At 41.0% G+C, this 14540-nt stretch overlaps 1 protein-coding gene across 6 annotated transcripts in view; it reads left to right on the top strand.

Annotated features, from left to right (window-relative positions):
* The window catches only part of wdpcp (WD repeat containing planar cell polarity effector), an 88454-nt gene extending 79132 nt beyond the window's left edge, over nt 1-9322 (top strand). For 5 of the 6 annotated variants that reach the window (XM_086258898.1, XM_086258900.1, XM_086258896.1 and 2 more), the window contains exons 16-18: nt 3137-3228; nt 4706-4737; nt 6139-9322. In XM_086258898.1, the coding sequence (XP_086115024.1) occupies nt 3137-3228; nt 4706-4737; nt 6139-6192 (178 nt within the window). In that variant the 3' untranslated portion in view covers nt 6193-9322. Of the gene's footprint in view, nt 1-3136; nt 3229-4638; nt 4738-6138 lie in introns of all 6 variants that reach the window. The other variant, XM_086258901.1, reaches the window with a different exon arrangement.
* The last annotated feature ends 5218 nt before the right edge of the window (nt 9323-14540 follow it).

Here is a 14540-nt window from a genome sequence, read left to right as displayed (position 1 = left end):
CTGGGTATTTTCTGTTTTTAAGACCATTCTCTGTAAACCGTAGGCATGGCTGTGAGGGGAAAATCCCAGCAGATCAGCAGTTTCTAAAATACTCTGAACATGGTGTGGTTATTGGTGCGAAACAGGCTGCTGAAGTTGCCTTTCCTCCTCATTCTGATGGTCACAACTTCAGTAGCTTGCTTTGATCATGTCTGCATGCTTAAATGCACTGAGTGATCGACTGACTAGATATTCGCATTAACGTAGTAGCTGGTGAGTGTATTTTATGTCCTTCTGGATAAAAACAAGAAGCAACAGGTTTTGGTGAAGCGTGATTTGCTGATCACTTTAACCTCTTTCCAAACACACACAGTATAACACTGTTCCTTTACCCTTTGTGCATATAGTGCGAGAGAATTAACCACAATACATTTGTGGATCAGGCAGATAAACAAACGTAAACTTTCTATAGTGTTAAGAGGTTACAAATGCAGGCGATACTATACTGTCACAATCATTTGACACTTTGTTTTTGCAAAAATGTTGACTTGAGCTGCCATTTATATTTAAAAAAAAAAATTTAGTTCAGCTCACTACAAATAAGGCATCCAGACACTGCTACGTTCCCCCAGAGGTTCTGCATTATCTGCTCATGAATCGTATGAGAGCGTCTGTGGCCAAATGACCCAGCTGCAGCCTAAGAGCCTTCACTCCCAGCGACATTTCAAATGTCAAAACCACATCAGTTCCGGGTCTTACGCTTCCAGCGATCCCAGAGTTGAACCGGGAGCCACATTTTTAAAACGCCACCAGAGTCCATTTTCACTACGGCTCAGTCTCCAGAGTGCAGACCAAACTCAGTGTTTCAGAGTGATTGTTTAATACAATCGTCCACATGAATGACATGTTGAAACAGTGTGACTAAAGACGCGCTGAAAGCATCCCTCTCCGTCTCTCACACACAAACATACACACAAACACAGCCACATCCACGGCTCTATTATTGTGGGATGGTGGTGGGGTGGGGAAGTGATGGAGGGGCCTTCCTTGTCATACCCCAACTAACATATTGGAGTATTTATATGGGATTTGTGTGCATTAGATAAAAAGGCACTCTTGTTCTTTTCATCCTCATAGGCTTTTCATGGCTGTTTGACTGTAACACTGATGACTCTCTGCTGCACCCCCTCCACCCTCCAACCCCTCCACTCTGCGTTTCTCTAAGCCCCTTCCATCCACCCCAAATCCTTTCCTATCGGCCAATTTAAACAAGCTGGGTCCAGAGAGAGAGAGAGAGAGAGGGGAAGAGACAGAGATGCTGTGTCCTAAGCTCTTTTTAAAAACAGTAAAAGGAACGAGACGAGGGAAAAAAGAGCGGTAAAGAGGGTTAGGGCGATTTGGCAGCCAAAAGCCCAGTCGTACTACCCCAGGTCTTCCCCTGCACCACTGACAGAGGCTAAGAAAGCAGATCCCCAAACCTCCCCAAAGATAATGGCCACAGAGAGGAAGAGACAAAGCTTCTGCTTTTTTATTGCACCCCCCCCCCCCCTCCTCCTCCTTTAGAACAATTTTTATATTGAAACACCCCCCACCCCCCCTCCTCTTTTGTAATCTGGTCTCCGATGAAGTTTCATTGTTTCTCATGTGAAGCCAGTGACAGCTTAGCTGAGATTGAGTAGGGCAGGAATTATAGCGCAGGCGTTTTCCCGTTTGGCTCGCTGAGAAAAGAGCGGAGAAAGAGAGGAAGGCGAGCACAATGGCAGTTTGGGGGCTCCTCGCCGATTCCCGCCGCATTCCCCAAATCCGACTCGAAGTGAGAGAGAACAAGACGGAAATCTGGGAAGTGTCCCAACGTTCCTTTGATGGCTGCTGGCCTCTCTCGCTCATCACACAGTCTTCTGTCAGTGGAGGAAGGAGAATGCAAGATTTCATTTTTTTATTTTTGCTTACTGGAGGCCAAAGTTACTGTGAGCATTCAGAGCGACAGAGAGCTGAGAATTTCCGTTAACAGTTTAATTTATGATGATAAATGATAACGATAAATGCGCTGACTGTGACTTCTTGGTGTGACTTAATCTAAAGTTGTAAAGGAAAAACTAAAAATGTTCATGTTTGAACATTTGAAAGGTTGAGAGAAGTATCTGCTTGCAGTTCAATTCTGTCTTACCGACCATTTATATTTATATTTCTGGTAATGCTATAGAGAAAAAACACCTTAGTTTTAGCAGTTTCAGCAGTAACAGTGGTGTGTATCTAAATCTGTGATGGAAACGGACAAACCAAACACTGTAAAACTAAAGTTTCAGATTCATTGAATTCATTAAATCTCTATCTGAAATATAAACTAGAAGCAGACTTAAAACCTTAGTGGACAAAGCAAACCCAAGATGAATAAATACAAAAACTTTTTTTGAAATAAGACAGCTTTAGTAGTTGAAAAATTGGACAAGGGGAAATAGTCAGGTGTAAAAACCTGCACTGCTTTCACAAGGCCGAATCATCATAGCCAGATAATTGGATGGGAGCTCTCTGAGGTGGCAAAGCTCATAAGGTGCTTTGAGTAACCAGTGGTGACCAGAGAGGTTCAAAGGGGGAATGAAACATGAACCAGCGACGGGATCCTGGAAAAAGTAGTGGTTTGGGGACGCCCAAAAAATTCCAAACCACAGCCAAATGGTCAATAAAATTATTTTCTATAAATCAATGTATTGCTTAAAAGCATGGAGTAATACAGGCTTAATGTCTGCATTGCTTCCTTCCTCTTTTGGGCCAGTAGAAAATCTCATGATTTCACACTTCATGTCAATCTGTCGTTAAATTTCTCTTTTATCAGTTGCAGTGAGCTTTTCCTGAAACTGCATAGCTTAGCCTGTTAGCCAGCTGGAGAAGCTCGTGAGTGAGTCCAGACCTGCTAAATCAGTGCTGGGTTTATAAGAGGGTTCATGGATGATTTCTGCTTGTCTAAAGATCTCTGCCTTTCAGGATTTGCCGCTAATGGTTTTGTGCCAGATATAGAACCTTAGAGGCTAACAGCATATTTACTTTATCATAATGTTTCTGGTCTTATCTATTCTGTGCTTTGTTTTACGAACGTACTCATTCGTTCAGTTTTAAACAACATGAAACATGTGTCACCAGCTCTATTTTCTTTCGTCAGTGCTGATGGAGCAGCCAGTCGGAGGAGACAACAACCAGAGACCTTACATTTGACCGTCAACCCAGACGTGCTCAGGATGCTGAAACAAACAGGTAAGTCTGCAGGTATAAATGAACAGTGCAAAACTCTCTCGGAGGATGACATTGCTAGTCAGCTTTGGTAAAAAAGTGAAACCTGTCTTATTGTAAAGAAACCATAGCTAGGTTTGATATCAATGTCTACTAAACTTTTTACTTTTGAATCAGTTTAGCTTTTTTTAGATGTCTTTCCAACATCTTGGTTAGTGTGGCCAAGGAGAGGAGAAGTCAGGGCATCTCTACTTAGACTGCAGCATCCTTTGACCTGATTGCAGAAGAGGCAGAAAATTGATAGATGGATAGACTGATGGATCATTTTTCACCTGGTTTACATCTAGACTGAGTTTAGATGCAAACCTAGCAGACTTTATTAAATGCTTAAAAAATGAAAACAAGAAAATGATTAACCTGAAGATGATGACCAGAGAAATACAGAGTTTTGTGTATGATTTTGTGTATGATTGAAGACCATTCATGCATGTTAGATCTCATCCGTGTCAAGTTATTGTGGCTCTTTCTTATTTAAAGAAGTCACGCCAACATAATTTTTCTCATTTGTACAGGTACTTATACCTGTACAAAGCATCTGATTTCTTTCTGGCTCGAGTTACCTTCCCTTCCCAAATCTAGAATTTAAGCCAAAACTGCAGATCTAATAATTGAATCCACTATGTTTACGTTCCTTTGACTTTAGATTAATCCACCCTCCATTTTGCTGTTAATCATCCCAAACTGCCTACAAGACAACAAGTGCTTTCACCAGTAACAGCTGATGGAGAGAGCGTGCCCATTATTTTAAAGAGCAGCTAATAATGTTCAGCATTTCAGTGTCAGGGCCACGTTTTAAGCCCCGCAGCAATTCTCCGGCGACATTCAGCCTGCTTTTTATTCTCTAAACGTCGCCTGAGTGCTCTGCTCTCCCCGTCTCAGATGTCTGAGATGACTAACTGGTCATTTAGGAAAAATACCCATTAAGAAAACATCACTTCTTCTTCTTCTTCTTCTTCTTCTTGTAGCTGCGCTGCCTCCTCCCTCCATCCTGCTCTCTCCATTTTAATAATTCCATTTTTTCCTTCTTTTTTTTTTTAGGTGATTAGCAATTGTCTCTGCATCAAATCGCTCTGTCATTCCATAATCCGGACTGTAGGCTATTGAGGGGAATTTGCATCACCGTTTTAAATATCTGTATATGCACGTCAGGGTTTTAATGTCAATCATAACCTTATTAACGCAGCGCTCAGAGCGAGAGAGATCGCCATGAGTGACAACGGTTTACGTTCGTTAAAACCCAGAAAAGGCGACGTGTCCGACCTGCTGAGCGAGCATGTAACCTGTTCAGGCGTTCAGCTGCGTGTGTTTACGCGCCGTGGGGCTGTCGTGTGTGATTATGCATGTCTAATGTTTGGTTGTTGTACTTGTTTCAAGTGTCATGGCTGGTTTACGGCAGCATCGAACATCATTCTCAGATGCCTTCTGTCGTTTTGTTCTGCAGGAAGCAGCAGAGCTGACGGAGACGGAGTGAATGTAAGTTGACTGATAGTTAAGTAACGCGGTTGCAGAAGCTGCAGTTTAGTGCAGAAAAACATGTAAAGTTTTGCATTTATGATCAGTGTATAAACACGTATTAATGCTAATAATGCTCTGCATTTACAAGCAGTTATGAGGACATTTAGGAGTTTGTTAATGTACAGTTTTTATAAGCAATCACAGCTTCTCATATTAAGACACATTAACTCAGAGCTCGCTGTGATTTAGTGCTGTCGTGATGGCAGAGTTTCATGATTACTGCGCTAAAAAAGTCTCACTACGGGAGTTATTGTGACACCTGTAGAAAAATAACTAATACAACCATCCTGTCAGTGAGTTACACATAACTTTATTTATTGTCATTTATATAAACTTTATATAAAAATCCATGGACAGTCTATAACCATAACAGTGTAATCGCTCATTTCTGATGTTCTTAAATGTGCACTACTGGTCTCGCTCTGTTTGGCACGCCGTGATAGTTATATGGAGTCCCACACCAACAGTTCAGCTGACTGTAATTCATGAAGGTGAACAACTAGAAAAGTGTGGCTGTGTGGATTTATCCTCAGTGAAATCACAAGCAGGGAGACCAGCGGCTGAAAGACTGTCGCATAAGATCGCAAAAACAATCCTTAGCTTCCGTTCATGGTTCGAAAAAATTGGGGCATCAGTAAATCCATGCTTCACGTGAGCGATGCAAACCAGAGCAGTCGCTGTTTAGCATCAGTGACATTTCCCACATTGTCCTAGATAAACTCATAAACTTTGCCCCACATTTGGTTGGTTGGAAGCTGCTAACCGTAAATGCAATCATTATCTAACAGTGCGGTGAAAGGACACCTTTGCAACAGAGTCATAAATGTGACTGCTTGCATTGGAGTAATTTATACAGGTGGACGTAATTAAGTGGCCAGTGAGTGTCAATCTTTTATTACCTGAATTATCTTAATTACTGAAATGAGGGTTAAATTTATAGTTGCTGATAATAGATCAAACTGCATGAATTCAACTTATAGACTCGTAAACTGAAACGAGAACTAAATAAACAATGTGTGTATTTATTTATATGTATAAAAGTAAACAAAGAGAAGTTATTGCATTAGAGTTGAACAATACCTGGAAGATGTCTTATTGGACTGCTGTTTACAGTGATTAGCCAATTAGATATTAAAAAATTAAAAATTAATATATGCTGTTATTTTTATTACATTTGATAACATTTATATTACATTGGTCACTTAGTTCTTTTTATTGTTTTTACAGGATTAATTGTTCAACAGACTGTTGGATGATGAATATAATAAATGCAGAAATGACTGCAGCGCCATATGTTTATATTTATATAATAGTCATTATTCATGTTTATTAAGGGGGATGTTTCTGTTTCTTCCTCAGGATGATGACGACGACCCCGGGATGCTTCATGTGGTTCATTTAGGGATGGTTTGAAAAGACTAACGAACAACAGATAAGACTTTATTAATCCCAGAGGGACACAACATCTCACCAATAACAAGCACAGTAGTTACTTTGCTTGAAGCTTAATCTATAAAGGGTTTAAAAGTCCCCTCATTCACAGCCACACATGGAAAACTGTTTATTTTTTTATACCTGTCATAGAACATTTCAGCCAAATCATAAACATGAAATTCACTGAATTCAGCTTATTTCGTGTCTTTGTGAAGTCTAAACCAAATGAACCCTTGAAGGAAACACTTACCTGCTTCTTCTTTTAAAAACACGGCAGAAAATGTTTAAAACCTTTACATTAATCAGCCTGAAAAAATAAAGACTCCCATTTTACACTCATCTCACTGATATTGGATGTTCCAGGCTTCCTCTGCACGCGCATGTGTGCGTGTGCGCCGAGTAAATGTGTGTGTTTGCGTGTTGGACGAGATTACAGGCCGCAGTTTTATTCATGAACGGGAGCCAACCAGCGACTTTAAAGCATCGCGCGGAGCCCCTTTCCTGAACAGCAGCCATAGCCGTGTCAGAGCTGTCGACGCGCTGCGCTCACCGACTAATCTGACAGCGCCGCACGAGCCCTAATCCCTCACTGTATCGTAATCTATTTACTTTGCATTCTAAGAGGATTTCCACCAAAAAATATACAAGAAGCGATGTTGGAAATGGACAGAAGATCAGCGAGGATGCTTTTCTGCTGTTTTTTTTTTTTGTTTGTTTGTTTGTTTTGTTAGCTTTAAAAAAAATCATTGTATGTTTTTCGGGGAGTCAATCCTCTACGAAAGGGATGGGTGAAAGGAATTACATTTCTGACTGATACTAATACTTCTCTTATGTAAACATCAAAATGTTATATTTCCCTTCTGATAATACAGTCACACTGCAGAGGCAGCTGGAGATAAGTGGCATCTGTCGCCGCCTTTAGTGCATCTCTTGACACGTTTATAATTTACAAACCAAGGCTGCATTATCTCCTGATTGTTTGACTTGACAGCTTGAATAAAAACTGCAAAATTGCTTAACAGGCAAACACGGGTCCCTCCCATCCCTCCAATGGCCTACACAGTCACCTTTTTGACATGCAAACAGTGAAAGCTCATAATACAAATGAAATTTCATAATACAGAAAACAAAGTGGGAGACCAAATGCTCTCCTCGGTTACCCTTTAAGCAATTATGTCAGCTTTGTGAAATCCTAAATAGTTATGCTTCATTTAAAATGTGGCCAGCAGCTTTTATTTATGAAACACCGCCTCACGCTCCAATCTTTGCCATCCGAGATGACTTGCAGAGATAGGCTTATTAGTGGTATTAACATACTGCGCGGCGTGCTGGAGCTGTGAAACGGCCTTGTTAACATTTGGAAATGAATCAAGCCTCCAGCATTTGCTATTATCCAGGTTATCTGCCTATTCCCCCCCCCCCCCCCCCCCTCCTCTCTGTGCAACAGCTGTGCTGTTTCTCTGCACTGCGTCTAATGATGGCCCTGATTGGACTGATACGGTTCCCCCCTCAGGGGGACGTTTGTATGATTTATAGGTTTGTTTCTGATCTCTGCGAGAGAAATCCCTAAAATATTATAGACAAATATGTCAAGACCATTAAAGACATCAAAGAGACAAGTTTACTTACAACGGAGAGTTTTTAGAAGGAAGAGATTCCCTGAAAAACAAAGAAATATACTGACTAGTGTTACGGTTTCTCTTTGTTGTTGGTTCTCAGGTGATTGAGATGCACTTTGCTTAAGGATCACACTGCGATCGCTTCATCGAGAAAAGTGCTCGGTTATAGTTTAGCATATCTAGTTTTAATATCTGTTCCTGAAAAAGCCTCACAGACAAAAGCGTTATATCTTGATTCTCTGATTCGAACAGTTTGTTTTTCCTTTCTTTTCTTTTTTGTTAGACTAAACAAAAAAATAAAGCACGGGTAAATAAAATAAATATGATCTGATGGGTCCTGTTATAGATTCTGGAGACTTCTTATGACAGCAAATTATACACACGTTATAGTTTTATCAGGCTGATACTTCATGAATGTGGCTGATTTTGTCAGATTTTCTTACAAAGTTTTCTTTTGATGTATACATGAGCTGCAAAACACTGTTAGTTATTTTCTTTAAAGAAAATTGAATTCTGAAATCCCCAAAAGATGCATTAGGATTTGTCTTCTTTTGATTTTATGAGCTGAACTAACTCTCAGACTGAAATAAATGTGCATGCAAATAATGTAAACACGTATAGAAATCTATATTTCCTCATGCGTGGTCCAAGTAACTTTATTTCTTTGCTGTGAGATTTTAATTTTGAAGGTTTACGGTCATAGTACTGCATCATTTTTATGCATTTCTGCCCCTGGCATCTGTTTGTGAAGAGAATCTTGTCTCTGAATGAAAAAGAAAATGTGGCCAACACGTCAGACAGCGATGCGTTGACACACAGAGACGACGTCCGCTGCGGGGAAGCGCTAAAGCCTGCAGGCCAACCAGCCCTCCATTAAGCCCTCCCAAGTCTGGTGGGCTGCAAGGAGAAGACAAGTTGTAACTTGGGATGATGAGTCTGCTGCATCCTTTGCAGATGAGATAATGTAAGCACTCTTCAGATACCTCTCTAATCTATCCCCTCCTCGCTGTGACGCAACTGATGCATGAGGAAAGAGGACAGGAAGTGGGGCTGTCATCAGAAAAACAAAAGTCAGATATGAGGGGTGTCGTCCTTTGCAGAAATCAGCGAGAGCTGCTTTCGCCGGTCCAATCTTGTCTGATTTCCCTCCATCAGCCACTTCAAGGGAGGAAAAGGAGGAGGAAGGAAGTGCGTGACTGCTCAGCTGATCTCAGAGCAGCACAAAAGCCTCCAATCATTTAATTTAATGGTCTACAGTAACAGGACTTCAGTGGAGACGGTGTTGGTGATTAGCAACACCCAAGTAAGATAATGGCAGCAGTGGTGTAGGAGGGCAATATCAGTGTAAGCAAACATCTAGTCAAATACATCTGATTCTGCCCTGCAGTTTGGACTTCCTTTGCATGTTGACAAAAAAAATGTTAAATCTCAATGTCACCATTTTATTCTACCCATGTCTATATAAATGCCAACTTTTCAGCCTTGTTCCCCCCATCAGACCTCTTTTCCTTTGGCTAATTCAGCACCACATGCCCATGGTTCAGACGGTGCAAGTTCATTTGGTGTTTTGTGAAACTAAACTGATGTGTGGCTGCTGGTTCTTGTCCCTGTGCATGAGTTAACAGCAGTATTTTAAAGAGCAGAATTAGACTTCACAGCAAACGAAGTGCACGCAAGGTCCCAGGAGGTCAGGAGGCCACAGTTCTTGTCTCCTTTGTGAGCTTTTTGTGTTTTGCACTTCTTTGTTTTCACTCACTCGTTTGTTTAATTTTCACTCGCTGGATAGGTTTAAGAAAATATTGTGTTTAAATATGCTCCATTACATTATAAACCCGCAGGCTCATAGTGATGCTTAAGAGTACTCAGCGCATTTAAATGGGACATGGTTCCCACTTTTGCTGGTAAAGCAATTTCCTGTAACTTGCCGATAAGTTCTGTGGTTTCACCCACCGTTCTGTCTCCATATACAAGTAGTGTTGAACCACAGAGCTCCAGCTGCCCTCAAATACCGACTAGAAGCTTGTCCTCCATTCCTGATGTGATGGTGTCAGGAGGATCCACTGACTTATTTTCTCCCAAAGTTGAAATATTTCCACATCTTTATTTAAACTTTGTGGATTTCCATCGCTAACATAAAAAAGGGAGGATTGTTAGATGCCATGCGAGTGAATGAAAGTGGGTCTTTTTAGTTATTATTTATGGGTGTAAATTTGAAATTAAGTCATTAATATCAAACTTTTATATAGAAAGAGATCAAAAGCATGCTAGCTACTAAATTTACCAAATCATCACGTGCATAAGTGCAGCTTCACGTGGCTCCTATTGTGGTTGTAAATTTGTTTACCGGCCTTCATCCTTCATTATAATGAGGATTCTTTGCAAGTTAGTACAATAAGCCACCTGGGCCTACAGTGTTTCTGTGTAAATGCACAATTTTCTGCCACAAAAAGCATTTTGTTTTTAAATTATGCCTTTTCATGCTTGTTTTAAGAAAAGCTCTCACAAGTGTTGGATGTCTCACTAGCTGGAAACTGAGAATCACCAACAAAGTGACCAGAGCTGTCTACCTGACGTAAAGAGAGGTGACCAAATCTCTCAGCACGCTTCAGGATCAGGTAACCCGTGTACTCCTTTAATTCCACAGAAATGGGACGGCTAAGACTCTATGTACAAATTGTCCCTAGTCTGTCCTCTGCTGAACTAAACCTACAGCTCCCAAACCCAAGAGGAATTTCATGAATGCTCTCAGTGCCTAGTGCCACAGGGGTGACTAAGCTGCTTTCACTCCACCAGCTCGGCTGTGCCGGCCGCCTGGACTCAGCTGTGAAATCCTCGGTGGTACTCTCGGCTTCTTTGAGTCTCAATGACGAACTCAAGGGGTTGAAGGGTTTTTAGGCCAGAAAACATTTCAAAATTACTAAATAAACCAAAACAAATCAACCAAGCTACCCTTTTTTAAAATTCCCACACCTGATGTTCAACTAAAGAATTTAAAAGCAGGAAACTGAGGCCTTGCCTGACAAAGCACAGAAACCTGAGACGGTGGCCCGGACTACTCCCATGTTGGTGTACAGTTGACCCCAGATCAACCTCTCAGGTAAATTTAATCCTCCTCTGTATCACCCTTCACTCTTCATACCGGCCTATGAACACAACAGGATGCCAAGGTCTGGCGACAGTCGGCAGCCAATGAAAGACAAGCGTGAGTGCTGTTTTTTTCCTGTCCTGCATGGAAATGGAAGACAAGAAAACAGTCCCAGCATGCAGGCTGCTATCGGTGCATCTGCCGGGCCTTTCGGATCTTTGTCTTGCGCACACATACACACTGACTTATCGAAGCCCAGGAGTGCTCGCAAACCAAATACTGGAGGATCAGTCCGGTTTCTGTCTTTATCTTTTCTGTCTGTCTCTTTTTTACTTTCCTAGATACAAATCTCAAACCACTCATGCGAGGACCGTCCGGCATGGTTCCAGTTCATTTCCTGGACAAAGTGTGAACAAAGTGTCAACAGTTTCCAGTCCACCCACATTCACACACCTTAACCGCAAAAGATGAGAGGCCAAAAGGTCAAATCAGCTGACAACAGGGGGACGTTGTGCTGCGATTGATCGTCCCGTTGAGCAGAATATGAAGGTGTCAGACCCTCAAAATCAGGCTTATACAAACACTGGTCACACTAATAGTTCAATAACACCCTTTTTAATTATTAAAATATCACATATCTAATATACTCCTGCAGGAAAACTGCTGCAGCACTCTGTTTTTGTATCTGTGGATTATTGTTTTAAGGCTTTAATTCTCCCTGTCAGCATTTTAGAGCATCGCATTGCCAACATTCAGGTGAAAGAACTGATTATTTGTAGTTCTGTTTATCCGTTATGTTGATTAAACGGTGTCCTCAAAACACCCCCATGATTCCGATCAACTGAAGTCCTCCAAGAATTCAAAAACTGATTGCAAAACATGTGAGATGAACAAAGACAGAGACTGTTTGGCTGGATGATATCATATAAATATAAAGGTTTCTCATTGGTGGAGCTCGGTGGAGCTCAGGTGAGGCCATGTTTTGTGTGTTTAGCTTTTCTGCACGTTATTGTTGTGAAACGTGGGGAAAATATCATTTGAATTTGTGCATTTTTCAGCAAATTTCTTGTTTTAATTTATAATAATTTCTGTCTTATTTTCAGGTCGATAAATATTTCAGTCCAGTTTTCAGATCAGTCAGAACATTTTAGGATTAGAAGACAATGTTCCAACACATTTACGTCGTTTTAGAACTACATCAGGTGTAAAAAGAAGTGTGGTGCGTTTAATGTTGTCTTAGGGAAAACGAACTACATGTCTGCGTTGTTAAGTCAATCTGATAGCTTCCCCTGTAGTATACATTACTTGAAAATTTTTAAATCTTAGTGTGTGAAACAGTAGAAACAATGCAAACTAAACAATGTGGTTTTGTTTTTTCGACCTTTTGCTAAACATTTAATTCACCATCACCTCCTTTAAGCTTGAACAGAACTGCACTTGAATTCACTCCTGATGGATTTAAGCCAAATAATTTCTTGACTTTCAAAGGTTTGAATTCCTTCGTTTGACACCAAAATTAATAAGTCAACAACTGAAACAGCAACACTAATATATTAATTATTAATTAAAACGATCGGATTATTTTCCAGGATTTTTGTAAAAACTGAAACTTCCTTCTTTTTGGCTCCTTTCTCATTTTCGGTGGGCCATTGCTGCATTTTCGCAGGTGTACCAAAGTGCTGCTTCGTGCGCTTTATTGCTCTCTAACGCTGCGCAGAATCAGATTGCATTTGCGGGAGTAGTTTAGCCTTAAATCCCAGATTTTAATCCCTGCATTGTTCGCACTGAGTCTGATTACAGTCTGTTTTACACTCTGATTTCCTGCTCGACTGTTTAATTGGAACCGCGGCTTCGCTCGCTCAGAGGAAACTAGATGAAAAGCGCGTCTTTTCACTCCAGCTCGTGTTTGAAGGTGAGCAGCTGCCTCACGAGAGACCTGTGGCTCCCTCAAACTCCTTAAACCATCGCGCAAGAGCGGCAGCAAATATTTGTTTGATGCAAATCCGAACAAATCCGCCGCTCGCTGCGCTGTTTGCGCGTCTTGGCGCAAACACGTTTAATGTCCTGGTCTGCAGATATTTATTCAGCTGCTGCGAGACTCATTTGCATAAAGGGAGAGATAGAGAAATGGAGGGAGAGGGACAGAGTGGGAGAGGGCCGGCTGCAGCTGTAACGGACTCCACACGAGCAGGAACCTGAAATATGTATCGATCAGACTGATAATCTGATCAGGGCAACAGGAAAAAGAAAAAAAATCTCCTGAATTTTACCTTTTTATGCTTCAAATAGACTCAATTTTACGTCGTGACCTTTCCTCACAGGCGGAATAAAACTGCTTCTGTTTGTTTGCGTCGCTTTCAGAGGCCTTAAAGCGCCAGAACGACCCAGATTTTACCGGGGGGGGAAAATTCAAAGTCAAAGCAGTTTTTTTGTTTGTTTTTTTTTTTTTTACATTATTTGTTGCTATAATTTCCATTTCTGGTTTGGATCTTTTAAATCAAACAAAACCCGAGACTTTGCGTAAAAGTGCATACATTTGTAGGATTTAACTTCTCACTGAGACGTATTTAAAAAGCAGAACTCAGTTGGCAAAACTGTGGCTTTCATTTTAAAAATATTTGAGCCAATAAATGCAAAAAAAGAAAAGGAAAATAAATTCCAGCGTTACTGTTCTCACCTTTTATAAGTTATCCTCCTTTTTAAAATATATAACTTTGTGTTTCAGACGTTTTGTTGATTTTTCACAGACAGAAGTATAGAAATAATCAGCGAGAGAGACACAGAGAGAGAGAGCCCTGTAATAATAAACAGAATTCAATTTGTCTTCATTAGCGGGCAGAAAAGAAAGTGCGCACAACCTGCTCATTTTCTTTGCGCAAGGATGAGGGTTTAATTGGGGCAAATAATTAGCCTGAACCTCCCGCTCTCTGTGCGGCCTTCATTGCTCTAAACGCGTCCAAAACAACCTTGCCAGTGCACTGACGCGATTTTTTAAAACGACCCCCCTCCTTCCTTTTGATATTGCCCCGGAGCAGAAACGCATTAAACACACACACACTTACATGTGACCCCCTAACCTGGCCCCACCTACGTAATTACCGCATCAGAGGCGGTGAAATTCCTGCAGGATATTTTGGAGAAACCAACTCGGGGCGCAGGAGTAATTATCACGCCATTACAGCGCTGCGTTCAATTACGCCTCGATCAGCTGTCTCCCGGCTTACTGTTTGGACTGTTTGGTGAAGGAGGTTAACTTAAAAAAAAAAAAAAAAAAAAGATTATTATTTTATTTTAAAAGACACTTTGCTTCCCTAAAGCAAGGAGAGATGTCAGCATTTCAATTTAAAGGCAGACACTGAGAGGATTAAACGGCTGCTCTCTAAAATGGAAATGCAAGCCTACACGGCGTTCACGGCTTGTTTTAATTATGGCCTAATTTGCATTTACCCCCGTTATAATTAGGGGATGGGGGTGGGGGGGACAAAAATCAACAAGCTTTTAAATAAAAGTGTGACTAGTTCAAATAAGAGAAAACAGCAGTGTCGAGTTTGTAATTTGATGGTGTACAAAAAGAAACTCGACTCCCTGTTGGGAATCAAAGTGAGACAAGGAAAAATAAAATA

The sequence above is a fragment of the Aulonocara sp. 'chitande type north' Nkhata Bay genome, linkage group LG13 (genome assembly GCF_057382095.1).
Source record: "Aulonocara sp. 'chitande type north' Nkhata Bay isolate Kocher_YH1m ecotype deep benthic linkage group LG13, A_spYH_male_GT1.1, whole genome shotgun sequence".
NCBI classification, from domain to species: Eukaryota; Metazoa; Chordata; class Actinopteri; order Cichliformes; family Cichlidae; genus Aulonocara; species Aulonocara sp. 'chitande type north' Nkhata Bay.
The sequence above is the reverse complement of the archived record's forward strand: the minus strand, read 5'-3'. Positions and strand labels throughout refer to the sequence as shown.